At 39.3% G+C, this 27,830-nt stretch overlaps 1 protein-coding gene across 10 annotated transcripts in view; it reads left to right on the top strand.

Moving 5' to 3' along the window:
* Nucleotides 1–5,949: 5,949 nt before the first annotated feature.
* DPY19L4 (dpy-19 like 4) overlaps nucleotides 5,950–27,830 on the top strand; it is a 32,642-nt gene continuing 10,761 nt past the window's right edge. For 9 of the 10 annotated variants that reach the window (XR_009276814.1, XR_009276815.1, XR_009276816.1 and 6 more), the window contains exons 1-15: nucleotides 5,951–6,169; nucleotides 9,685–9,792; nucleotides 10,752–10,876; nucleotides 11,598–11,688; nucleotides 13,471–13,592; nucleotides 14,422–14,567; nucleotides 16,181–16,304; nucleotides 16,852–16,986; nucleotides 18,159–18,290; nucleotides 18,380–18,478; nucleotides 19,655–19,728; nucleotides 21,550–21,708; nucleotides 23,304–23,423; nucleotides 24,511–24,631; nucleotides 26,022–26,078. Coding sequence is in view for 2 of the 10 variants with exons in the window: in XM_058831272.1 (XP_058687255.1) it covers nucleotides 6,028–6,169; nucleotides 9,685–9,792; nucleotides 10,752–10,876; nucleotides 11,598–11,688; nucleotides 13,471–13,592; nucleotides 14,422–14,567; nucleotides 16,181–16,304; nucleotides 16,852–16,986; nucleotides 18,159–18,290; nucleotides 18,380–18,478; nucleotides 19,655–19,728; nucleotides 21,550–21,708; nucleotides 23,304–23,423; nucleotides 24,511–24,631; nucleotides 26,022–26,078 (1,755 nt within the window). In the remaining 8 variants the exon portion in view is untranslated. Of the gene's footprint in view, nucleotides 6,170–9,684; nucleotides 9,793–10,751; nucleotides 10,877–11,597; nucleotides 11,689–13,470; nucleotides 13,593–14,421; nucleotides 14,568–16,180; nucleotides 16,305–16,851; nucleotides 16,987–18,158; nucleotides 18,291–18,379; nucleotides 18,479–19,654; nucleotides 19,729–21,549; nucleotides 21,709–23,303; nucleotides 23,424–24,510; nucleotides 24,632–26,021; nucleotides 26,079–27,830 lie in introns of all 10 variants that reach the window. The other variant, XM_058831273.1, reaches the window with a different exon arrangement.

The following is a 27,830-nucleotide window of genomic DNA, read 5'->3' on the forward strand; positions in this document are numbered from 1 at the left end:
ATTACCTTGAACTATAATAGTTCCTTTCTCTGGGAATCACACTGTGCTTTAAAATCGTCAATGCAGACATCTCCTCTGGAGCTTCCATTTGAGTGGAAGAAGCTCAGATCACTGCCTAGCCAGTTCCTCTCTCAGGGCATTGCTCTCTTTGTGGATTGCTCTCCATCTAAGCAATAAGGTTTTATCCAGAGCTGAATGAGCTAACAAGCTAGAGGGGGTACCAGAAGTGGTACAAGGACACCTGCTAAGAGCTGAGCACAAAGTTGCTGCTTTCTGCACCCAAGGTTTGACCAATTTGATGCATACCAGATGGTGGGACAGCTCAAGAAGAAATATGCAACTGCAAAAAATGAGCCCAAGGTGAGTGGCGTAAAGGGAAGGAGGGGGATATTTCACATGGAGGAAGAACAAAAGAGTCAAATCATGGTTTGTATGCTTAGAATTGTTACCCCAACTGATAAAAATGCAGCTGTCAAGAAGAGGAAGAATCAGTTTGCAAACAAGCTAGTGATACTCTAGTAACACTATCAGATTTGACAAGAGGAGTAAATTATTCTACTTCTTCAGACAACCTGGTTTTATCACTGGATCTATCTCTCATCTTCATTAATTACTACTGAAATTGCAGGCAGTAATCCATTTACCATAGAACAAGCAGGAAACAGAGTATTCAAAGTATGATGAGTCAGTGCTTTACCTAGCCCAAACATGACAGGCAAAGCTTGCTGCCGTCACTGGTGATTCCCCAAGAAAAGCATTTATGTAACTGTACAGTTATACATAATTACACAGTGATAGGCATCCTGCTTACACACTAGGTCTGTTTGTTCTCTGCATTTCTCATAGTGCCCCATGTCTCATAAAAGCAGTTATACAGACTGATGCAGGTACCAGTAAAACAAATAATTTCAAATGGGGCCATTCAACTCAGACAACTCCAGGCTTGGAGAGCATCAGTTCTGGAAATGAAGTCAAAGCCTGGCAATGCTGGCTGGGATTGAAGAAAAGCTCAGGAGACAGAACTGTGCTTCCTAGAGGAATCACACTTCTCTGTAATAAACTGCCTGGCTTATCTTTCCTTCTTGGAAAATTACAGCTGGGATTATCAGAGCTGCTTCAGAGTCAAGAATCTGCATCCCAGATGGAAGTTGTACCCTACTGCCAAGTATAGTCCCATTCACTTCTTTTCTTGCTGTCTAGGAAATCCTAGCAGACAAGCAGTAGCTTGGTAGCTTGTAATAGCTAATCTGCCTGGTTGGAGTGTGTTTTGCCTGTGCAAAAGTTGCACAGTCGCACAGTGACTGTGTGTGTCTGTTCCTACTCACTCCAGTGAAAAGCAGCACCAGCTGCAGAGGGCTGCTTCAGCCCAAGATGTTTTAATAACACTAGATGCAGTTTTTGAGAAGGGATCTCGTGTCTGCTTAGTGTTTGGGCTATGACTTGTATTACTGATTTATAATCTTTGAGTATCAGGCCAAGTTGCTTCCAGCTTAAAGTTGGAAACCCATCAAAAGCAGTGATATCGCCCTTTCTTCTGCCAACTGTAACATGGTCAGACAAGAACGTGGAGCTAAGGCTGCTGGTTGCTATGTTGGGATGGGATATGTGCCTGAGTAGTGTATTTAGTAAGACATTAGGACACATTAAAGATCACATTGCTCCACTTCTCTGAAAAATGCTTATATAAAAAAGGCCAGCACGATATTACAAGAGCAACCTCCTAAATGTAATCAGTCATTCCTGCTAATCTCAGTGCCAGGGATGGGGTTTCAGTGACTCCAGTCATGCTAGGCCTGCCCTTCATGGACAACAGAGTGCCTGAAAAGAGACCTGAATTCTGGTGCTTGTTTTGCACCAGCTGAAGTGTTTGCTAAGCCCTCACCACCAGCACCTGTGTGATGACACCAGCTTTCTGTCACCACTCTAGGTGTGTTAATGGGGATGCCACGGGAAGCTGGGGAATGAGCTGCTCTTGGTCAAGCAGCTGATGAATAGTGAGGATTCTGCGTGGGGAGGCAAGGGATGAGGCTGCCTTTCCGTGTTGGCAGGGCAGGCTGTGTGGGGACCAGCACCTTCACCCTCAGAAATGCAGCCCAAACAGCCGGGCACCAGAGACAAAAAGACCTCCAGACTCTGAAATCTTCAGGGGATGTTTAAAAAATCAAACAGTATCAAACCCAGGAAGAGGGAGAAAGGGGAAATACAGCTTTGACCAATTGTGGCGAAAACAAGCATAGCTCTGACCCAGAAGAATTGACTGAAATCAAAGATGTGGGCTGTAAGTGTTGTCGTCATTAGCAATAAAAAAAACTCAAATTGCAGCTTAGTAAGAGCTGACCAATATACTAAGTGGCAAAGTGTGAGTCAAAGCAAGTGCAGAGCTGTGAGTCATCCACCTCAAAGGGCTTTATCCTTGGATAAAAGTCAAAGAGACAGCTCAGGGAGAAAAAAGGAGTGTAGGAAAGGACAGAGACAATAGCAGAGCAGTGGGCCTCCTCACAGAGCAGAGGCCACGTGGAGGGCAAGGCAGCTATCGGCCAGTTATGCTCCCTTACTGTTATTTCTGGCCAGGGACACAATACTCTGCATGTTTCACAAATGCAAGGGTCAGCCTTCAGCTCTGAGGAACTTCACCTGCAGCACAAACAAGAATTAGAGCAAGAGCAGAAAGAGGGAAGTGGTACAGAAAGCAAGTCAGATCACTGAGGGTGTGTGTTTGTGTGTGTGTGTTTAAATGAACAAACATTTATCAAGATTTTTCTCCTGTAGTCCATTTACCATGACTAACTAAATATATATTTATATATAATCCTGATACAGTGCTCTACAGGCACCTGGGCTGAAGGAGCAATATGGCAATTAGTCAGCTGACATGGCTTGGTCTTATGAGGTATGATGAAAAGCAAGAAACTAACAGGGAAAATTAGAGGTCAGATAAAGGCAATTGTGATAAGGATCAATGCCATTTAAGAGGCTGAAAACAAAGAAGGGATTCTTTCAGGTGGGATGGAGAGAGAAAAAAAAAGGGATGGAGAAGATGGAGATGGTTAGAAGGATGTAGAAGAGAAAGTGTACAGGATGAGAGGCTGTTGAGCATCACATATCTAAACACAGGGTGACATGAGTTAGTTCTAGATTACAGGGAAGCACAAGGAGTGACAGGAAGAAGCAAAGAAAATGAATATGTAGGATATCTCAAGCTGCTTCAAGGACAGTAAATATAAGAGGCAGGGTAGAAAGAACAGGAAGATGGTCATGGCAATCCTATCTGTAGTGTCTTCCATCTGGAGGATGCTGTCTTCCAGGAGGAGCGCTGTTTAAAGAAATTCCAAAGGCCACAGGAGAAATCAAAACATAGATTTACCACCAGAGGATTGAAACTAAGAGGGAACAGAGCCAAAGCATGTTTCTATGTCCCCAGCTCAGTTTCAGAGTGCAAATCTAAATCAGCTCCCTTGATTTAATGTATATTTTCCATGTTTTACAATACAGCAGAAGACAATATAACCTGGCTCACTTATATCCTAGCCAAGGCAGGCAGGAGCTGAAGCAATCAAAACCACTGGAAGCTGTGCTGAAATAAGACAGGAAAAGAATTAAATAGGTGGGGGAAAATCCCAAAGGTTCTATATATTTTGGGGAAAATAATTTTCTTAGGACTTCTTAGGTCCAATTTTAAGTAATGCTTCCATATTATCATTATCCCTCAATATCTCCCCAGTTATTTCCTCGCAGTCTCAGTATCAGGTGGGAGAGCACACCTCTCCAACTTTAAGCAAAATTTTGGTTTCACAAACAGGCACTACTGCCTGTTTTTGTAGGCACTACTTTTTTACACTTTGATACAAGATATACAGCTTTGGGGAGAGAAGAATCTGAAATAATTAAAATAAAAGAAACCCCTGGATACTGACAATCCAGAACTGTAAGTTAGCAGCTTGAAAATTAGCCCTACAAAAGGCTGGAATTAGGAGAACTGGTGAAATATCCACAGTCGTTACCTGATTATTGAAACATGAAAGATAATTTTTCGGCATGGGATCTTTTAACATAAAAAAATATAACTTGGTTTGTTTACAAAATAAACAACTACTTTTTTTTTTTTTAAATTTTGTGTAATGACAAACATGGCCAGTATTAATGCATTATACTAAGGTCTGTCTCCTGACAACAATCTCTAAAGGAGAGAAAGAATGATTGTTAAACTGGAATGCATCAGTATCATGAACTTGTAAATAAAAAGCAAAGTTATGTCTGCAGGGGTTAGAAATAATATGTAAACAGAGAACAAATGACACCATGCAGATACAAGATGCATGTTTGTACAGAGAAAGCTTGGAAAAAGAACACAACATCCTTGTATTTATTCATTGTAATGTATTACAGCACAATGTTTAGGGCACATAATAAGCTTTCGAATTAAATAACTTTCATATAATATTAGTTACAGAAAGCATTTTGGAAGATTGAAGAGCAACAGTAATAACATTTTCAACATTACCTTAACAATCATTTCAGCATATTCATTCTGGGAGAAAGAAACTTGCATGAAAAATGTTTTTTGGTTCTCCCACCTTCAAATGTGCAATTTTTTTCCTTAGGAAAAAATGAAAATCGAGTGAGCAGGCTAGATTTTTCATTTCTTTGCTAACTATACAGTTATGCATGTAAATAACTTGATGTGCATTTATAATTTTACTGAAACCAAGGTGTGGGATGATCCATATTGGAACATCAGTAGAAAACTGAAGTTGCACAACAAATGCAACAAGGTACACTATAAAACAGCAGGTACAAAGAAGGCTTAATAAAAAAGAACATCTAGAGCACAACTGAGCAATTGTTTATGTCTGTCCATGTACCAACGGTCTGAGCAAATATTTAAAACAATTACTGTTCTTTTCATTGCAATGATTATTGTTGCTTATTCCAGTAACTTAAAAAAAACCCCTAAACTAACAAAACCACAAAAAAACCCCAGATCAAACAGGATGCGTTAGAAATGCAATGGATAATATGTGGATCATTAAAAACATAAGCAACTCCTTTCCCTAGTCAATAAATCAACAACTGCAGAAGTATTTTAGATTTTATTAAAAAATCCAGGAAACTTATAAATCTCATTTTACACTCCAACAGGACACACATATTGATTTAGTTTCTCCTTGCAGCTGCCAGACAAGCAATCAGCTTTCCAGAGCTGATCGGCCATTGGCCTTACTGCAGGTCAGGAGACAGACAGCCTCCAAGGGGCAATTCCCATAAACCTCTTCCATAGAAGAGTTACCAGTTCCGTAATCACAGAATCAATTAGGTTTGAAAAGGCCTCTGAGATCATCGAGACCAATGTCTGACCGAAAACCAACATGTCAACTAGACCCTGGTCCAGCCTTTCCTTAAACACCTCCAGGGACGCTGACTCCACCACTTCCCTGGGCAACCCGTTCTAATGTCTGATCAGCCTTTCTGTAAAAAAATTCCTCCTGATGTCCAACCTAAACCTTCCCTGGCACAGCTTGAGGCCAGGTCCTCTCGTCCTAGCTCTGGTTGCCTGGGAAAAGAGACCGACGCTCCCCTGGCTACAACCTCCTTTCAAGTAATCGTAGAGAGCGATAAGGTCCCCCCGCGTCTCCTCTTGTCCAAGCTAATCTGGGGCCCCGCGGCCTCTCTGAAGGCGCCGGGTCCCTCGGGAGCGGGGCGGGCGGGCGGCAGCGGCACGGAGCGGCGCCGGGGGCTGCGCGGTGGGACAGGCAGCGCGGAGCTCCCGCAGGGGAGCGCTGACACCGCCCGGCAGCGCCCCGCCGTGCCCCGCTAGATTCGCTGTGCCCGTGGTGCCCCGGTACTGCCGGCGCGCCCGCTGTGCCCCGCTACATTCGCAGTGCCCCTGTACGATCGCAGTGCCCCTGTACGATCGCTGTGCCCCGGTGCGCCGCCGCTCGTCTCCGGCCGCCCCCCGCGCTCCGCAGCCGCAGTTCCGGCGGCGGGAGGAAGCGCGGGGCCGCTCCGCTCCGCTCCGCTCGCCGGGGGATGCGGGAGCATTCCCGCCCCCGCGGCCGGCGGGAGGCGGGCGGCGGTGGCGGCGGCGCGGCCGGGGCGGACGCGTCGCCCCGCAGCGAGCGGCGGGGGGACCCAGCGGCGGGCGGCGGGCACAGGCCGGCGATGGAGGAAGGTGAGGGGCGGCTCCTCAGGCCGCGGAGCCGGGGCCGGGCGGAGGCGGTCGGGGCCAGGCCGCTGGCTCAGGCCGGCGGTGTGGCCGCCCCCCGCGGTTTGTGCCAGGGCCGTGCCGGGACCGCCGCGCACGGACGAAGGTGGAACATTGGGCTGCAGGACACAGGCGGCCTCCCGGGCCCCGGCCCAAGGCGGCCTGTCCTTTGCAGCCCCAAGCGGGAGTCTGGGCCGGTCTCCAGGGGACGTGGGGTCTTTTTCTTTTCCCTCGCCTGGCATTGTCTCTGGGCAGGGCACCCGCGGCAGCATCTGTGGGCTCCGTGGATGCCTCCCTGAGTGTACTTTCTCTTTGGCATCCTTCCGCATGTTTTAGTCAGTCTTCTCTCTCGTTTCGTTAAGTTAGAGTTCGTTAGAGTGCACCCTAAAGAGGGCTACGAAGGTGGTGAAGGGCCTTGAGCGGAAGCGGCTGAAGTTACTTGGTTTGTTCAGCCTGGAGAAGACTGACGGAGACCTCATCAGAGTCTGCAGCTTGCTCAGGAGGGTCAGACACTGATCCCTTCTCTGTGGTGACCAGTGACAGGACCTGAGGGAACGGCCTGAAGCTGCGTATGGGGGGGTTTAAGTTGGTATTAGGGAGAGGTTTTTTACCCAGAGGGTGGTTGGGCACTGGAACAGGCTCCAAAGGGAGGTGGACACAGCCCTAAGCCTGACAGCTTTCGAGAAGTGCTTTGAAAGTGCTCTTAGGCACATGGTGTGATTATTGAGGTGTCCTCTGCAGGGTCAAGAATCTGGACATGGAACAGCCTTGTGAGTCCCTTCCAACTCAGGGTATTCTGCGATTCTGTTTCACTTTTAGCCCCTACACAAGCATTTTTCTCCATGTCTTTTCAGTGCAAACCTTAGTAGGGGATAGGAGATGGCATTTAGTTTTCTTGGAGAAATCAGCAGAAACAAAACTGTTAATAGGCACCCAGAAAAATGTGGGAAAACAAGCAAAACAACCATATGCAAATCTGTCCCATGGGCATTCCAGCCTCCCAGTTGTCCTCAGCAGGGGTACTTTCTGAGTTGCACGTGGTTTCTGTGTGTTCAGGGGTCTCTAGTTGCTTATCCTCCACAACTGTGTCGGTATTCTTATGAATCTCTGCAAACTCTTGGTTTACAGAACATTCTTTGGGTAGGAGTGTTCTGCGTGAAGGTGATGTGCAATGAGCTGGTTCTTTTTAGCCTGACTCACTAGGTTTGTTTGAGAACTTCTTGTATTAGAAAAGGTGAATCACTGCTCTCTATTCAGTGTGTTTGTGCACTTCACTAACTAGTAGATGTCTGACATGCTTCTGTTGGTCATCCTCTTTTCTATCTAGACTGAGGCATCTTCAATTTGCTTCCTCGTTCATTGTATGGGAGCCATTGCACGACTTAAATCACCCTCATAGCCCTTCTCTGAATGTTTCCCAGCTCTATCTTATCCTTCTTTAGATGAGAAGACAAAGTTACAGACAGTGTTCAATTAATAGGTGAAAAGTAGATTAGTATAGTGTCACAAAAGGAGGAATGAGTTGTTTTTCTGCAGTAGAAACACAAAAATAAGTGGAACGCATGTTTTCTGAACAAGAACTCGTTTGAACTGGGAACTTACAGGGAAGTGAAAAGCAGATGAAAAATCATGTATTGGAGAGAGATATTAGAGGCTGTGTCATCAGTTCAAAATTCTAGATAATTTTTGGTTGTTACCTTGTTTGACTTTCATTTCACTTTCTTTGAAGGATTCGTTGAAGTGAAAGCATTTTCTTGTTTGCGGCAGCTGCAAGAAACAGAAGTAACACGCATCTTTTTGTGTTACTGCTTGGGGTGGGAATATGTTGGGCAGTCTTGAAAATCGAGGTGAAGATCATTTGCTGATTGAGATGGTGTTTCAGAAGTAGAATTTTAAATTGTTACTTCTTTGGGAGCTTTCTATAACTGCTGTTGATGCAGTACTTTATGAATTTGTTACACTTCTGCTATGGTACACTTCTCTGCCAGAGATGCAAAGACCTTTTCCTCCTGTGTTCTCAGTGCTATTGCTTTGGTCATAACTAGAATGACAGGGGCACTCAGTTGTCCTTCCAGGCAAGCATTTGCCCACTTTTGTGATCTCGGGTTTTCTCCCGCTGTGTTTTATTTTACATGGTACAAATGATTTTTAACTGCAGTGCACTTGGTGTTTGCATTGCTGATAAACTTCTTATATACATGTCATGAAGAGATGCTGGTATGCATTTAATTTTGGATTGATGTAGCGATAAATGTGATACTGAACACCTTGTGTTGTTTAGAATCTTTCCAGTTCTTGTCTTGTTTTTAAGAAGGTAGACATTTTCTGTTCATTCTATCAAAAATGTTACTGTTGAGATCTTGGTTTGCTCAGGATCATTTACAAATTTCTCTGTTAACACAATGGTCTCCTGATACAGGCAGACACCACTTTAACTATTTATATTTCTATCTGTAGTTTCTAACTTTTAGATCTAATAGCCAGGAATTAAAAGTAGACTGTAGAATTGGAATTGAAGTAATATACAACCAGAGTACTTAAAAGCTTTGTTGTGGGGTGTGAAGCTTCAAGTCTGAAGCTGGATGAGTTTATAAAGGAGCTGTTTTAAGTCCAGAGGAAAATTGGTGGCTGCAAAATTTCAAGCAATGTTGGACAGTAGGTCAAATTGGAGAGCTAAAAATTCTGGAGCATGAGTTACAGTTAAACCTTTTAATTACACTTCCAGAATGACATAAATATTGCGGGGTATCTTTAATGTAGGAATTATAAAATACTTTCTGCAATGAGTCTTTTTGTATGTAGACTTGCAGTCTGTGAATTAGCCTTGTTACCTTTCAAATTAAAATAAATGGTCCAGGAATTCAAACTCCTGCTGCTCACAAAAAAGTTAACAGAAGCCCTTGGTCTTGTGATGTGATCTGTGTGGCTGAGCAGACTGGGCTTTTTAATTACATGTTAGACTAAATATTTGTAAATCTGCTTATTTCCAGTAGATCCAAAAGCAGGAAAAAAGTGATATTACATTTACTTTATGAAAGCCTTTGCTATATAAATAATAGGCATCTCAGTTTTTCTATTACACTGCTATAGCAGCGTAAAACCAGGATGAGAGTAGAATGGAATTGGCACCAGTTTCTCCCAGTGTCTGTATCAATGTATCTAAACTACTCATTTCCTTCATTTCTGTTCATCAAATGGAATAAACCAGTTAGCTTCCAATTTGGGTTCTGGGTAATCCCAGAGTATGGCCTCAAGAGAATACTGTTGTTTTTTTCTAAGGAGTAACATAAGAATTAATTTCTGTAGTGTTATATTGTTATTTTAGTTGGGCATATGACATACTTTAATTGAGTCTTTGTCCAATTTGTCTTCCATGGGATTGAATCAGTAGCAATAACTGGCTGCTACCTGCTGCTGTGTGGATTTCCCAGTGTGATTTTAGGTATTGTGTTACAATAACTTTAAAAAAAAAATGTCTTCAGGGGCAGCAGACCTGCGAGAGAGAAAGAAACAAAACAGCACAGAATCTGACAAAATGGTTCCAGAGGAGAGAAACAAAGAAAATTCAAAGCTGGGAAGGTCGCCAAAATGTAAGCTACAGAATTTTCAGCTGACTTTTTGATTGTTTTTTTCATTATTCTCTTACATTTTATGGGAAGATATTTGTAGCACAGTAATTTATAACACACTTACTTTGAATTAGGTTTTTAAATATTTCAAGAAAAAACAGGCATGCATGTTAGAGTTCTTTAATAATGACATTTTATGTACTGGAGAGTGAAATTATAGTCTTGGACTGTTTCAGGCTTGGGGAGGTAGAGGCAGGGGAGTTAAGAAATTTACTGTTACTATTTGCATACAAATAAATATTTTTATTGCTCCTGGAATGATCTGGTTGTAAGCTGATATGCATGAAGTAATGGTACTGAAACAAGAGCAGACAAAAAGTCCTTAGAGCTTTTCAAGAAACAGAACTAAAACTAGGTATAATTTTAGTAAAGTGCTCACCAAAAGTAAAGAGCTACCAAAAGCTTTTATGTTAAAAGTACATACTAACTCAAGGAAGCTACAGATGAAATAGACACCCTTTGAATTTTGTAAAATTCAGATTTGTTTTTACTTATATTCAAAAACAGAATGGAAAATAGAATGTCTCAGAAATTATTTTAGATGTGGTATGCTACCTCTGTCTCTTAAAGTTTTTAAGAAGTTTTTGGTGTTTTGGGTAGAATCTAGAGTTTGTTATAATTATCTGGAAGATGCTTTTCTTTCTTGGAATTCATTTGAAAACAAAGGTTGCTGGAGAAAATTTGCAGTGTAGTTTGTGCGTATTTTGTCTGAAGGTCCTGTGAAGCAATAATAACAACTGGGAATTAAAACTACAGGACAAAAGTAACAAACCAGCTTTCAATGTATCTGTGCTGCTGATAGTGTGCTAATTCTCATGCCAGTAAGTTCGATTGTTGTTCAGAAGTTAGTCATATGTAGGATGTACTGTTTGTTTCTTAATCCTCTGGACAACTTTAGCTTTTCCACTGTTCATTTTCAGATATGTTAATCCAGCGTTTTGCAAAGCTTTTCTTTGGCTGTCTCGCAGCAGTCACCAGTGGGATGATGTATGCTGTGTACCTCTCCACATATCATGAACGGAAATTCTGGTTTTCCAGCAGGCAGGTAAAGATAAACTACTGCAACAAAAGCCAAATTGTGTCCTTGAAATCAAATCTGATCCATGTAATGTTGAAACTACTTGCAGAATCCTGTTCTTCTATTGAGGCCTCTGTCTTTGAAACAGCTTTTTTTTTTTGTCTTCTTAATTTTCTTTTTTTTTCTTCCTGCTAACAGTTGTGGTTTGTCATGCTTTTGTATGTTTTTTCATGCCACCCTTTATCCTTAAAATACCTTTCTAAAATATGGAAAAATAATTGAAGCATAATGGGATTGCAGAAGCTGATCAACAGGATTATGTGTTGGGCTATTTAGGTTGGGTTGTGGGTTTGCTATTGGGGTTTTCTGTGTTTATTTTGGGCTTTTGGGGTGTTTTTTTGTATTTTTTGGTTAGTTAGTTTGGTTTTGTTTTCTTAAGAACTCCATTATTAAGTGAAGTATAGAAAGTTGAATGAAATTCAGGTTTGTGAATATGAAAAGATCCTGTGGATTTTGTGCTGATTTACGACGTGGATTTGAATTGCTTTGATTCCAAGCATGTTTGCTAAGTTACAGAGAGCATTATATACCTGATAGAAATACTGTGAAGAGTAATGTTTTGTGGAATATTTTCAAGATGTGCAGTGAAGTCATAACTATGTACTGTGTTACAGAAGCAGTCTATCTGAAAATAGATTGTCTTCTCTGGGAAGAGATTGCACGAGATTAATATTTATTTTTTTCCTAGGAACTTGAACGAGAAATTACATTTCAGGGTGACAGTGCCATTTATTACTCATTCTATAAAGAACTGCTAAAGGCTCCTTCCTTTGAAAGAGGTACAAAACTCATTTGTTTTATTAACTTTGAAAAGTCTTGTTCTCTTTGTAGACAGTAAAAGACTCCTGCAGACTGGGGAGAACTAATTTTATTCTCTTATGTAGGTATATTGGTCAGATTAATTAAAATACACACACTGTCCTAACTTTTTAGTGCCATTTCAAAAAGAGTAGTTAACTATCCTGTATTCCAGCAGATTGCCTTTAATCAATACTCAAATAATCAAATAAAGGATAGGGTTAATATTACTCTTATGATGCCCTGTATCAAAGTTATCATTCAGTTTGCCTGTATCACAGTAGCGGATTTTCTGCCATGTAAGTATAATTTATGTTGAATTTTGGAATGAGGGATGAAAATTACTGTTTTCTATTCTCTGCCAGAAGACAGAACAGTTTCTGTCACTAGCTGATCTGCTCCATCCTATTCCTGACAGAAGTTTTTACTCTTGTCAGCTGTGATGAATAGATGCTGATGAGCACTGAGTGGTGGGGACAGAAAGCAACAGGAAGGAGAACAGACCGAGTGACTATGATCTCTCCTTCCTTTGTGCTCCTGCTCTTTATCCTGCGCTGGCTCTGGGCTCACTGACCCTAGGTCCCTAAACCAAAGGGAAACTAAAGCAGTGAAAAGAAGAAGGAGCACTTCCATGCTAGTTCAGGGAGTTCAGAACTGCACTAGCATGGGGCTGGAATTCAGGAGAGAAGAGGTTGAACTGCCCTATCTTGCAGTGGTCAGCCACTGAATTAGTTCAGTCCCTTAATGAAACCTCACTGAAGTCAGTAAAACTAAACTTTGTGATTAGTGTTTTATTGGTTGAACAGTTTCACAGCTGAAATGTAGCACATCAGCAATATGTGAGGTCTTTGGTACACTCAGTGCCTCATGACCTCTGGGGATATTGCCCATGCTGTGAGTGGACAGACTGCATGCCTCATTCAGGGACACGCTGTCTCTGCAGACAGGTAGACTCATGTGTCTACAAGGTATCACAAGGCATCCAGTCTTCAAGAGTGTATTACAGCTGTGCTGAGCCCAGTTACAAGTCCTGAAAGACCTTGTTTGGCCTACAGAGAACCAGCTGCAGACCATACAGCAAGATATGCTCAGAGCTGGAAACAATTGTCTGGTTTGACTGTTGCATTGTTTTCGAGCCTTTTGTTCTCTCCCATATCTTGATTTAGATTATTTTTGCTCTATTGTCCTAAGTATTGACAAGTCTTTATTTATAACATTTTGGAATGATCTTGGAGTGATCCTTCAAGTATGGCAGCTTCAGTTCCATCTTAATCCCATAGAAAGGCACATTGTGTTTGGTGAATGATTCTTAGAAATCTCAGAAATGCAGAGTTGAAAGGGGTGATGAAGCCATCATACCTGATGTCCTTCTGGAGATGGGTTTAATACATCCTGCTCATCCCTGTTAGATCTGTCTCACTCCTTAATATCTTCCTATGAAGGTAATCTATAGGCAAGTTAGTTCCAGGACTGCATTCAGTAACATCAGTGTGTTACTGAAAAGACTGTGCTTCAGATGATTAGTTTTGGGCCTTCTATTTAAAGACTAGATGAAAAAAGGGTAATAACTTTCTAGCTAGATCAGTGAGTGGAATGACATCTAACACGGAAGTTTCTCCTTCCTTTAAAACTAGGTGTGGTGAATCAGTCAGCAGTTTTAATGATAAAATCTGTTTCCCCCTACCTTTGAATACACTTTGTGGACTCTTAGGAACAGCAGTAGTAAGTGATTCCAAGTATAATATTCTTTTTTTTGTCTGTAGGTGTTTATGAGTTGACACACAACAATAAGACAGTATCACTGAAGACCATAAATGCTGTTCAGCAAATGACTTTGTACCCAGAGTTGATTGCCAGTGTTTTATATCAAGCATCTGGTAGCGAAGTATGTGCATTTCTCCTGCTTCCTGTACTTTCATTATGGTTGTATCTGTGTGTGTGAGTATGAGACTTTCTGTGCTGGATCCAATGAACACATACATTTTTGTTGAATGAGTTGAGCTAAGGCTCTCACCAGGTCCAGGTTCTCCTCAATTCTGATCAGTCTCTGCCATAGGATTTTGGGGGTTTAACACTAACCACTAACCTTTTCTGTTGTTTACTTCTACAGACTATTTAGAAATGTCAGGAGTATCTGTGCTGTCCATTAAAAACAGGAAAGTTAACTCCTTTGGAGTACAGAATTCTGTTATAGTGGTACCTGTCTGCCCAATGTTCATAGGGAAAAGCACTTCTGTAGATTACCCTTTTGTCAGTTTACACTCTACTCAGGCTTTGTTCTGCTTATGCTGTGTACTTATGTCCTCTCTCATCTTTCCTTTTTTATTATTTACTTATTTTGGAACCATTTTTGCCACATCTTTACTTCTTCAAGTTCTTCCCTTTTATAACTTCTTCTGGTAGTCCTTTGATCTTTATATCCCACTGCAGCATAGATTTATTAAATCTGACACATAGAGTGTTCAAGCTAAAGCAAATTCAAAAATCATGGCACTGGCAAGCTGAGTCCTGAAGTGTGCACTTAATTCACACTGCTTTGTTCTTTCTGAGCCCCAAATAAAAGCATGCCCAGTACTTTTCTAGAATAGGAGGCGTCTCTTACCTGTTTGTAAAGCACCTAGCACATTGTTAGCAGTAACAAATTGTAAATAGTAATAATTTCCAGCTTCAGCTCAGTTGCCACTATGTCTCTTCGTTTTTATTTGTAATTTCAGGAAGTTATTGAACCAGTGTATTTCTACATTGGTATAGTTTTTGGACTGCAGGGAATTTATGTGACTGCATTGTTTGTAACCAGTTGGGTTATGAGTGGGACTTGGCTGGCAGGAATGCTGACTGTAGCATGGTTCATTATTAACAGGTAAGAAAAACATCTTTATACAATCTAGTTTGTCAATAAGGCATTTTAAAATATTAGTGGATTGAAGTGATTTTAATTAGTGCATTGAAATGCTTTTATTAAGTTTTGTGTTCTCACTGTGAGAACAATATCTTATGGTGAATAGAAAGCATTTGCAAGAGATTAATTGATTCTCATGATTATTTTTTTAATGGAAAGGCCTCCTGTTGTCCATCCATAATACCAGTTGAACTGACTTTATGTATGTGTGTGAATACTGGAGTATTCACACACAATTTCATTTTTCAAAAAAATTCCTCAGGAGGTTTGGTTTTGTGCTGATGAAGAAAGAAGACAAATGTCCAAAACAGCTGTAAAACAGAACTGAACTCTCTGGCCAGCTCTAAATATTGTGACATTTGATTTTTTTTATCTTCTTTTTGTAGTGGGTTTTTCTGCAAAGTGGAATTTTCTTAGATGATCTTAATATTAAGATTTTTTTTATTTTAAAACAATTTGTTTGGAATTCCCCTTCCCCTTATGAAGCACCACAGTAATAGGGAGCCTCATTTGGGCAATGTAAACCTATGTTCGTGCTCTTGGTTTGTCACCATGGAGCTCTGTGGCTTTCTGTGAACTTGAGAGCACCTGAAATATGGAGCAAAATGTTGGAGATTTACCTTTAAAGTTGAACAGTTGGGAAGCATCTTCTAGGAGTGTGAAGTCATCATGACAGAATCTGTGATTAGTAGCTGAAAATACTATTCATCAAGCTGGTATGAACAGTGGAAAATAGGAAAAATGGTGGATAAATCTGTAATTTTTTTCAACAGTGAATAACATTAAACAGTGTCAACAAAATGAAAGGTTTAGTAGTTAAAAAAGATCTGAAAATGCCTCTGTAAGAGGCTTCAGAGGAAAAAATGAAAGGTGATGCTTTTGAATACCTGAATGATAAAGGAGTTTGAGGCTCCTTTTTAAAGGCATAGTAGACACAAAGAAGACTATGTACCTCTGAGACTGATGCCTTTGATCACATTTGAAAGTGTGGCTTGTGCTTCTGAGTCACTTTAGCACTTTTGAAAACTTTCACCTACACCTCTAATTGTGTGGATACTGTCAAGTCATTCCATGATAAAACCCTGCATGCTCCCTATCCATCTTTACTCTCTTGTTTTGCTGGGCAGAATTTTTCCCTGTAGACAAAATATTTGCTGCTGCTGCTGCTGTGAGCAAGTACCAGTTTGTCCAGAGTATGTTGTGCTCAAGTACCTAAATCACTTGTTTAAAACATATTATATGAGAGCTGAAAGGAATAGTTTCTCTCAGCTATGAGCTGATTTTCATTGCAGGTCAGAAAAGGCTCAAGGCAGATGCTTTTTGGTTTCAGTCCTGTAAATGCCAGCTAACATGGACACCTGCTAAACTGATGAGTAAAGATTTGGCCTTCCATGCTGTTAATAAATCTGTGAACTGTATGAGCAGGAAAATGGTGTTAGTGTTACTTTGCGCCAAAATCAGGAAAAGTTTGCTTGCAAGGCCACATTTACAACTGGAAGTGATGTTTAGGCTTTCCTTGATATTTTTGTTCCATAAATATTTTAATATTTTTGTTTCTTTGTACTTTATTCTAGGACAGATACAACAAGAATTGATTACTCTATACCATCAAGAGAAAATTGGGCTTTGCCGTATTTTGCATGTCAAGTAGCAGCTCTCACAGGCTATTTAAAAAAGAACCTAAACTGTTCTGCTGAGGTAAAACTAAATTAGTTTCTTAATAAAAGAGCTGCTGGTAAAACTGTACTCTAGGGTAGTTACTTCTGCTATTGTTGCCCTTCTAGGCAGAAAACAGTAGATGTTTTGTTTCTTCTTTTCTGAAGAGCCAGTTGGATGTCACCTAGGCATGTGCAGTTTTTGCTAAGCAACTTGTGCCCTACCTTGTTATGTCCCCAGGAGGGTTCAGAGAGAGCAGTGTGGTAATGGACCATGTGCTGCATTTTTTTAATAAACTGAGGCAGGATTTTTCTCATGTAAACTGTTTTTCTTGAAGAAGATGGCTTTTACTTTCTTACCTTCACTCTCTCTCAAAAATGTTTCTTCTGATTGGCTTGAAATGTTTTTGAGTATTTCAGCAATTACTTTCTTCCTTCTGAAAGTTAAGCACATCTGAAGTCAGTGTTTTAATTATTTCCCAAATTAATAATTTATTTCCATAGTTTATGTTTTAATGACCTCAGTTTCTTAGTGACAGACATGCATGGGTACAAAATTAATGCCTTTTCTTTACTTCTTTTTTTTTTAGAAGTTTTGTTACCTTTTGGTGAATGCCTCAACATATACCTTCATGATGATGTGGGAATACAGTCATTATCTCCTGTTTGTCCAGGCTATTTCTCTTTTCCTGCTGGACAGCTTTGCCCTAGCACAGACAGAGAAGGTATTGGAACTTTTCAGCCTACTGACTGGGGACTTACAGGCTGCCTCTGAGGTGCCTGCCACTCATACTGCTCAGGAGCTCCAGAGGGCACAAGAGACTGAGTGATGAGTGTCTTGCAGCCTGGGCCCAGCTGAAGTGCATGTGATACCCACCAGAAGAATAAAACAACTTTAAACTGAGTCTCTTTTGGACTGCTGTGTCTCAGAACAAAGCTTCTGAGACCTGAAACATCCTTGGGGAGCTAAAAGAGTGATGAATGATACTCCTCTGTTTCGGTCTAGCTGCCTCTTCTTTTCTTTCACCTATTCACAGCAGGGTGGGCAGACCAAAGAAGTGCTCTGTTGGCTCTGAGCAGTCAAAGGGCTCATTTTCACCCTCAGTGGCTTGTCCTGCATTCATTTGCAAATAAATAGACTAGACAGATGTTGAAAGCAAATTGATTTTTCAATACAAGGTAGTATTTAAATTCATTCTGCAACATGTTTCTTAGAAATGTTGCAACAAGGCATTTTTATTCTGCATGTTACAGTGGTATATATGCTCCTTTGTACTTGTGTGCCTTCTGGTTTTATTAGATATCAAACTGCATGGGATTCTAATTCTTCACCTCTTCTTTCAGTTTCTTTTTATTCTGTTCCTCAGCAGTGAGAAATGTTTGATCTATTGTAGTTCAAAGCAGGGTATATAAGGGAGAAAATGGGTGTTTTGGTAGAAGTCTGAAGAATCAAGCATCAAGGTTTATAAGTTCTGCTTATCAAATAGTAAATAACAGCAAGTATAGATAACAGTCTGAGTATTCATTCCTGAGACAGGTTAGTGAAAAAGTTATTTTGAGGGCAAGGAAAGCACCTGTTTGCAGGTGAGCTCTGTCACAAATTGTGTGTTCTTACTTGTGCCTTGTAGTTACTGCTTCATGCTGTATCACAGGGAGGTGTTACTGAATGGGGAGACCTGGTAAAATATTCCTACTTCTGACATTTTTACAGAATTCTTGTGAATTGTTCATTAGTTACTGAAGCTGACCAGAATAATTTTCACGTGCAATACTTTTCAGAAGGATTGAGATCTGTTGATCCCTTGATTAACAGAGGAAGTGAGCTATCTACTGCTCTAAAAAGCAGGATTTATATCCATCATAGTTTTATTTTATTATTTATTTTTTTCTTCAACAGGTGCATGAGGTATACAGAATCTACCTGTTTTCTCTCATTGGGGGCTACCTTCTGCAATTTGAAAATTCAGCCTTACTAGTGTCACCATTACTGAGTCTTGTGGTAGCTTTAATGTTCTCCAAATCCCTTCAGGTAACTCAACTTTCTTCTAATCCTGAGTGTAATTTTAAAATTAAAACTGAACTCCAAAATGATACAGCATTCTTTAAATATTTTTGCAGATGAATATGAAAAAAAGTACCTTTGTGTCAAGATTGTTGAAAATAATGTATATTTATTTGGTACTTACGGTAGCAGTGACACTAAACTTCTTATTAAAGGTAAGATTCCTCTGAAAAAGTGATTTTAATTTCAGAATCTGAATTGAAAGTTGCAGATAAATCTTGAAAAAATCTTTTGAAGTGTTGCTTGTCTTTTTTGATATGCTAGTTCATAGCTTAATTCATAGTTAGTATGGCTGCTAAAAATTGAGTCATTTTGTAGCAGCTCAAACAGCTTGGTCTGTTGGGGTTTTGGTCTTTCGGGTTGAAACAGCATAGAAATACTCTTTTAAAGACATTTTATCTATTGCATAAATTTGGGGTTCGTTATAACTTGGATGGCCTCTACAGACTAGACTAAATATTAAAATTATATTCTTGTGCATAGCAACACAATAGCCAGGAACAACTATGAGTAGTCTCAGGGTAGATATTAATTTTCTACTACATTTCAAGTAGAACATGGAAACAGAGGTTTTCACTCTGTGTAGGAATCGGGAGTTGAGATTACACAGTGGGATTTTAGCCTGGTCTTGTATTTTGATTAGCAATTCCCTCTTGCTGGCCTTTTACACACATTATTGTGCTTTTCTTCAGTCTCAAACTCACCATGATTGTGTTAATTAACAGTATTAGCTTAAAAGTAAACAAACTACTGAATCCTAGAAGGCTTGAAAGAATGCTCACATGTAATTATTTTCTTGTGCCATTCAGAATGATTAGTCTTACTGTATCTCCAGGAAAATTAAATCTAACCTAGAAAAATATGAGTTAAATTACCATTGTGAGTAAGTTACAGAACTTTAGGCAGCTCAGACAATCTGTGTGAAGATTACAAATGCTCATGACTTTTGCTCAGCTGAAGTCCTATTTTCTAGTGGAGCCAAGCACAGCACTCTTAGGCTTGCTTGGGAGTAAGTCTGTGTCTGTTTTTCATGATCCTCCTTACACTGCTCAGTAGTCTCTTGACAACTTATTGGCAACTTTTCACTTGCCCTCCTGTTGTGGTATGGGAGTGGAATGAAGGGAATAATATTCTCAAGTAGACCCTAAATGTAGATTTATTGAAGATTTACAATACTATACCAGTACCTTAATTGGCACACTTAATACATTTTGTTAGTTTTAACTAAATCTTGAGTAAATTTAGTTACCTGACCTTTTATAATCTGAATGACTATGTGAAAACTGCTTCCAGCATTTTGTATGATTTTTCTCTGATAAATTAATTTTCAGATGTTCATTCCTCATAAAGAAAATGAGCATTTGCTGAAGTTCATTGAAGTAAAACTTGGCTTAAACACAACTAAGTAAGTTTATTTAAACTCTTTACACCTCCCAAGATATCCAAACTTTTGAAACTGCTCTGAGAAGTGTAATACTTCATTGTCTTGTGAGAGTTTTATAGAGGAGCTAGGGAAATAGTTTAGTTATTTGTTGTCTGGTTTTAAGATTGAAGTAAAAAAAATATACACATACAGAATTTACTTAAGGTATTAAGGTTTCTACTTCAGTATTTTTCATGCCTTGAAATGAAATGCTTTCAGCCCAAGGCATGAAAAATACTGAAGTGCCTCAGAAAGAAAAGATTTCTGTTCTCTTGTGATGTTGAAGAGTGAAAACTTTCTGTGTCCTGTCTAGTGTTTCTAATAAGACTTGAAAACAAAGCTAATAGGGTAAAGGTAGCAGTATGAGCTTTTAATAGCCTGGAAAAAAGGATCTGGAAAGAATCGTGAACTATTGATACTATCTCAAAAGAGACTTGCATTGTGGGTATCCCCAATGCTTTCTGTAATGTTTTGGAAGAAATTGTGACAAGGGACATCTTAAAAGTCAGAGGGAATTGTTGTGATTCTAAGAAAAAGCATTAGTATCTGTAAAGGAGTTGGATGTTGGACTGCAAGAAGATGTCATGGCAACAGATTTTCTGGAAAACTTCCAATGGAGTGTTAGTAGGGACTGACACACTCCTGGAACCAAGCCAAGACTTGCAATTCTGTGCAGGGATTGGAACTCTCTCTGAAGAGCTGCATCTCTTACAAAAAACTACTTCACAACGTTTCAGGGGAAGAAGTGGAAAATGACATCACACCCAACTGAAACTGTTGGGGAGCTTTTGGAAGACAAGACGTAGTGACATTGAGTACAATGCATTTTTTAACACACACACATACCCATTCTGAAGTGTTTTGCAAGAAAAGAAAGGACTTCTGGTCAGGATTTCAGTTTATTCAGCTCCCAGGTATTAACAGATTTCCCTTTTTTCCCCCTGGGGCCTTGCTGAACCTCACTTTTCAGGCTGTCCAATGAAGCCAGAGAATGAGACAAACTGGATGCCTTTATACCTGGAACACTGCATAACTGTGTACTGGAATTATGATTTGCAGCACAAGAGCTTGAAGGTTATCTTTTAAGGCCAGTTTGGACATGCCCAGCTGTTAATCTTTAAACTGTCTAATTGAAAGTGGTTCTGTCCTCTAGTCTTCCCTTGGGAGAAAATGAAAAGAGGGAGGAAAGCAAAACAAAGACAAGAATGCATTCACAGCACCACATGCTGCAGCAGTTCCAGTTGAGAGTACACACTGACAGTTCTTCTGGGTAGAGTGTATTATCTTCCTGCTTGCTGACTGAGAAAGAAGAATGTTCAGGTGGCTTCAGCTACAGAACTAGAATTTCAACATTAAGGATTTTATTCCTGGCAGTGCCTCAGGCTTCTTTGTGATCTCAGATGACCACTTTCCCTTCTTCATCTCCTTGCTTGGAATGAGGACAAGCATACCTTCTTGCATCAATATCTCTAAAATCTTAATCCATTGTGACAACAAGATTCTTTGGTCCCCATAATGGAGTTATATGGGAAGCTGGGCTTTTGTGATATAAGGAACTGTAGTCAGGTCTCTTCAGATCACAGATGCTTTTTGGGAAGATAAACTTTTGACAGTTACTCTAAGGAGTATTTGCAAAGCAGTTTCAAATGATAAAAAGGTAGCTTTTCAAAGATGAATTTCAAGTAGTTTCCCATGACATGAATAGGTTAAACTGGGATTGTTTTGTGCAGGGTTGTTGGTTTGTTTTTTTTCTAATCTATGGGATATTGTTATTTTTTTAATGGAATGTTATTTCCTTACCAGGAATTTTACAATGAATTGGCTCCTTTGTCAAGAATCTCTTCAGGCACCCTCCCAAGACTTTTTTTTGCGACTAACACAGTCATCACTGTTGCCTTTTTATATTTTAGTATTAATTATCTGCCTTTTTTCAGTAACTCAGGTCATTTTTAGGAGAATTTGGTAAGTACCTTGTTTTTCTATTAAAAATAAGTTATAAATAAGAGGCTTCTGGATGCCTCAGGGAATGGTCATCATGTTTGTTGCTCCAAAGTTTGTTGTACCGTTGAGCTTGTCAGCATGTGAGCACCCATGGAAAGGCCTACCAGAGCCTCCTAAAGAAAAGTCCCTTAGTGAGGAGGTTCTTGAGCATCCCTACTGTCAGGACAGGGAGCTGTCACTGGTTTGTTTCCCCACAGGTGCAATTCCTGCATATCTCTGGCTAATATTTGCTGATGTGTTTGTCTCTTCCCACTGACAGAGAAAGATGTTATATCTGTAAATCTCCTTCCAACAGCAAAGTTATCTAATTGTTGCTAGAATTTGTTTTTTCGGTTTAGATTTGGGGTTTCTGGGCTTTTTTCAAGTTTACATGTTGAGAAAGATGAGATGGGTGGAGCTGAGAGGACTTTGGATTTCTAATGCTCCACTGTTAGTTTTTTAAAACACTTGTTTACTGTGATAAGGTCCACTAGCCTTTGCTGCTTGGAACAGAACTGAAGTAAAACTGACTCAATTAGTTTTAGTTTCACAGTGCTTCACAGTTCCCTTGAAAGAAGGGGTAGTGGAACTGTCTTTGTAAAAAGACTAAGAATACCAACACGGTAGATCCTAGCATAACTTGTCGTGGAATCTCAGTGGTTAGGAAATTATCTCTTCCTGGTAGAAGATGAATGGTGTAACTGCTCAGATACTGGAACAAATTTCTTACTTGTCTGCAGCAAAATCAGTAGGTTTATTTCAAGAATGAAGGCTTCTAACATACAAAGATTATGCTGCTATAAATGAAAATGTTTGTCAGGTTGGATGTGTGATAGGATATTCAGAACAATGGAGCCAACTTATTGTTTGCTAATGGTTGAAATAACTGTTTATTTATTTATTTAAAATAAAAGCTTAAACCTCTTTTTTAAATTTTTGAATCAGTTAATAATCTCAAAATATTTTTTTCTAATTTCATAAGGAAGCTTATTATAAAAATGTAACCTGAAATTATACCAGGGTAGAAATAATTGTTATCTATTCTGTGCCTTGCTATCTTTTTAGTAGAAAACCTTTCATTGCAAGATTTTGGCCATGATTTTTATTCATAATATATTACTTGAACTTATAATAATGTGATTAAAAGCTAGTTTTGTTATCTTTGTTGTACACATATTCTGCAGAAAATTATCATCCTACTGATTTGAGAAGTCTTTAACAAGCTAATGGTATGAAGGAACTTAAAATGCATGTTCAGCATGATTCGTCTAAATGTTTGTAGAGTGTACATGCTCTTAATTAGACTGTCTCATGGTGCTGAATTACCTTAAAGTAAGATTTGTGGTCAAAGGCAGTGATCCCATTGTATTAATTTACAGCCATTGCTCCGGAGAGGTTGCAATCTAAAACAAGGGACAGTGGGTACTGATAGATCAAGTACAAAAAGCAAGTAAATAGTGCAACAATATTATATGCTAAGATACAGAATGATCTTAGTGCACTGTGACTTAAAAGTATTTTGGCAACTTTTCTTGGGATATCTAAATTAAGTTATGTCTCTTTTTCTCCAACTGCAGTGGTGAACCACTGAAAGAGACAGTTAAACTTGAGGATGGTCGAATTGGAGAGAGGCCAGAAATAGTTTATCATGTAATTCACACAATTTTGCTTGGTTGTCTAGCAATGTGTTTGGAAGGGTAAGTGTGATTTTGATGTATCTCTTTTGAAAGAAACAGAGTTCCTTACTGGACATAGTACGCTGTTTATCCCTTTGAAGTTCACCCTTTTTTGGAAATAATTTTATCATATAGTGATAATACTTAAGAGTAGTCAAAGGTAATTTTGATTATAAATTGGATATGGTTATATGAATACTTGTGCTTGGTCTCTTTAATGTGTATTCCAAGCTTTAATGGAGCCAAGGTCCAAGACATTAATTGAATCACATTTTAAACACTTTCTTTATGGTATTTAAGTGTAGAATTGTGCTGTTATTATTTTTAGCAAGAGCTTGTGTAGTGTTTTGATGATCAGAATAGTGCTGGAATATTGGGACATGGAAGATTTCTTATCCCTCTCATATGGCTACCATGAAGTGTACCTTTGCTTTACATGTTAAAGCAGTAGCAGAACTAATTTCAAAAGTATTGTGTTAGTTCTTAGAGCTAGAGAAGCTGATGTTTGGAAGACATAATTGTTCTAATCTTGTTTTTCAGGTTAATCATCTTGAAGATGTGAGGCTTTTATTTCTATTAGACTCCTCATCCTAAAATCTAAATATTCACAAATATTGCTTAAAGTGAGCAGGCTGCTGTGTTATCCTGTAGTTGTTTTAAGCTGACTAGTCTGCCCTTAAGAGGAAGACAACATTAGCAAATCATAAATTGTTAATTAAATATTTTCCTTTCTTCAGGAACTCTCTTATAGTACATTGTCTGTACAGCTTTGCCGAATAGCTGCTTTTTATCCCTTCTTGGCTGGAAAACCACAACAGCCAAGTGACTTTACTATTCTCTCTGTTTTTCTTTCATCCTCCCCTGAACTCTGTGAAGGATTTTGTCATCTTTTACCTTGGATCTTGCTCCTCCATCTCACAGCAGATAATCAGGTGCCAGCTCTTCTGCTAGAGATTTTCTTGGGTTTGCCCTACCATCAAAGTTGTCCTCAGATTGTTTGAACGTCCAGACTGTGTTAGACACAAGAAAAACATCTGAATGTTTTTATAGCAGTTTGAGTACAGAGGCATACACAGGGTCCCAACTAAGTTATTGCAGTGTTTTTCAGAATGAAATATCTATGGACACCTTATGTTTGCATGCTTGCTGCATTTGGTGTGTGCTCTCCTGAACTTTGGATGACGCTTTTCAAGTGGCTTCGACTGAAAGCTGTGCACCCAATACTGCTGGTGAGTTGCTGTTCCAAAATCTTGGAAAATACAGCTAGCAAGCTTTGCAAACAACGACTTAAGACCCATGAAAGAACCCATGAAAGCAACAGGTGGTTCTGTGAGCAGTGGAACGCATGTGGTCTGCTTTTTCTGTCTTTTGTTCTTAGTTTCACATGTTCTCTGGTACCTGGTGATAAAGTTGCATTCACATTACAACCATTCCTCATAAAAAGCAGAGCTGTCTTCATCTCCCTTTCACTCTTGTCAACTTCTTTTAATGAATCTTTGAGACTTTGATCTCTCTGTCTTATCTAGTTGGGATTGGTCAGGAAGGTCATGCACTTTTTAGGGGGAATGCAGGAGAAAAAGTATTGGTTCACACAGGGGAGACACAAGCTTTGTTTCACTGAGAAATGGGTCTTTAAATGAGTGGTAAGGTGTATTTAACTGCTGAGAGTAAAACTGCTTCATAAGAAATGTTAAGTGAAGTTACTTTGTATAAGATTTGTTTATGTGTGGCCATTATAGAGAAGTGTGTGACTGAAGATAAGTTACAGAGCAAACAGCTCCTCTGCTTCCAAGCTTTAGTCTCAATATTACAATAATTGCTTTGTGTGATTTTTAGCAGCTTTGTGCATTATTAATAAAATAGGGATAGGATATTGCTTACCCTAAATTCAAGAGGCATATAGGAATAAATATATTAGAGGTTTGTTATTTCTCCTGTGAAAATACCATGCACTGCTATATCAGAAACATTGACTGTGTTCTTTCAGTCAGGGAGTAACAATATGTTCAGGTATATGGTAAGCACATTCTTTTATATACTTCATGTTTTCTGTGATGTAGACCTGCTTTTTTACTATTAACACAGTAGATGTGTTAGCTTATTATCAAAGGAATGCTTTGTGTGCATTCCTTACCAAATATTTTCTATAGCATACAAGCTATTTTCTCCTTGCAAAGCAAAAATTGTATCAGCTAGAATGCTGAGAGATGGATTTCTGGGTCTTGCATATCAATAATGTGAATCTGAACAAAAGCATCAACAAGATCAGAGGTTTGAAGTGCTTGTTTTTTTCCTTTCTCATAGCATTTGAATGTGAGTTGTTTACTTTTTTCTGTTTCCTACATTATGTGCACATGGAATCAATGTTACTTGAGTAGTAATTAACTGTCCCTAAAAATGATAGTAAAGTTTTTGTGAGTCAAATGAAGCCTTCCATGCTAAATTAGGCAAATTCTTGTTTGAGGAAAGTTTTTTGCCTGGTAGAAAATCACAAATTTTCACCTACTGTCACTCTAAGGTTTCAGGCATAAATATTGCTCACTGTATGAGCAAAATCAACAGACACCTTAATGTTGGAGAATGGTGCATAATCCATTTTCTCTAACATGTACTTTCTAGGCTCTTATTCTGAGTATGGCAGTTCCCACTATAATTGGATTCAGCTTGTGGAAAGAGGTAAGAAAAGTACCTTTGTGGAGTTTTCTTTGTATGTAGGCACAATATGAGTCAAAATGATGAGCAAATATACTGAAATGTACTCGGTGAAATTAAATATATGTGACGAAATTGAAGCTGAAATCCGCTGAAAATATGTTTAGTTTTTTAAAAAAAACTTCACTTTTTTTTAGAATAAGGTATTTGACAATTTAATTTTTTAACAATCACTTATTGTAATTAAATTTAAATGAAGACTTTATTATATTCAGCTGTTAAGCTTTGGATGTATAAACTGACTCAACAAAGAATATACTGCCAAATGAAAACTCAAGATATTGATAACTGTGTTGCTTCAATCTCAATTTAAGTGAGAAGGAGTAGTTAGATGAAATAAAATTACAGGGGGCCATAGCCAAATAAACTGTTTGAAAAGCTCTCATCAAATTATAATGGAGTTAAATTCTTTGTGCAGACCATTGTGTTGAGGTGTGTACCTACTACAATACAGGGAAGAAAAGACACAGATGTTTCCATGTTGAAAATAAATACTTAGTTCTTATTTTCAAGTCATATACAGACTGGGGTAGAGTATTTGGAAATTATTTTTTAAGCTCCTGTGAGTACAAAAAATATGTGAAACATCTCGAAGTGTAATCCTCTGCTATACTGACACAGCTTTAAAGTAGTTTGGATTGTCTGAGAATTTATATATAGAAGCCAGTCTTGCCCAACAGTATTCTAACAGATTTTGTAACATCTATCTTACATTGCAACCACATTTTCCATTGTAGCCTTTTTACATGTTTTTGATGGAGTAATAAGTACTGTCTGTAAAAAAAACTAGAGTTGCTCAAAAAAGTTATGAAATATATTACAATAGAGGAAACTAATGTAGTTAACCAAGTAATTCTTTCAGATTGTTTTAATGGAAGCAGTGTCGGGGTTTGGACTCTAGGGGGCTTCATCCATTGCAGATCCAGCTTCTGCTTTTAAGCAGTAGTGAACAGTTTGCTCTCCACGTTCATAACTCATCCTGAGGTTGAGAATGTTGATTAGAAGTAACAGAGCAGCAAAAATGGCTTGAGACTTATAATCTGTTACCGTGGCTATAAAAGACTGAGTGTATAGCTCAGCATCTTTTTGCTTGGCTGCCTTCTGACTGTGTCTGGCATAGTCCTTCCTCTAACTAGGTTTTTTCCAGGTGCTGTGATTGATGAGTGAAGCAGGTTCTCCTTGGGGTGGCAGTAGCAATTGCTCTTTCCTTCCCTCTGTTCTGGGAGTAGTTCCAATGTATGTGTAACAGCAGTGCTGTTTGTCCCTGACACAAACATATGGCAGCTGCTCTTGTGCTGGCTGTAGACTGCTGTCACTTGACAGCTGAGTTGTCCAGGTAGTGAGGGTAGAAGCTCCTCATTAGAAGCAGGCTCCCACTTCTGTCTGTCCACTGTGGCTGTCCCAAAGTAAGTTGTCTCTTTAATCTGGCATAATCTGTAAACTTTAACATCTTCCAAAAGAGCTGACAAGCAGTAACTTTCACTTTTTTTTGCATTTACAACAGCATGTGCATGTAGTTGCTCCAGCCCCTCAAGGCTGGCCTGTTTCCAGTCATGTCTTTTTCAGATAAACATTCCAAATGACTCAAGGACTGACAAAATCTCCCATCTTAATAGAGAGACCTCAAACCTGACAGGGTAGGAAAGCCATGATGCAGGGTTTCAATCTGGCCTGGTTTGAAAGAGGTGGCATTCTATCTCACTTCATAGAATCCCT

The sequence above is a fragment of the Poecile atricapillus genome, chromosome 2 (assembly GCF_030490865.1).
Source record: "Poecile atricapillus isolate bPoeAtr1 chromosome 2, bPoeAtr1.hap1, whole genome shotgun sequence".
In the NCBI taxonomy this organism is placed as follows: domain Eukaryota; kingdom Metazoa; phylum Chordata; class Aves; order Passeriformes; family Paridae; genus Poecile; species Poecile atricapillus.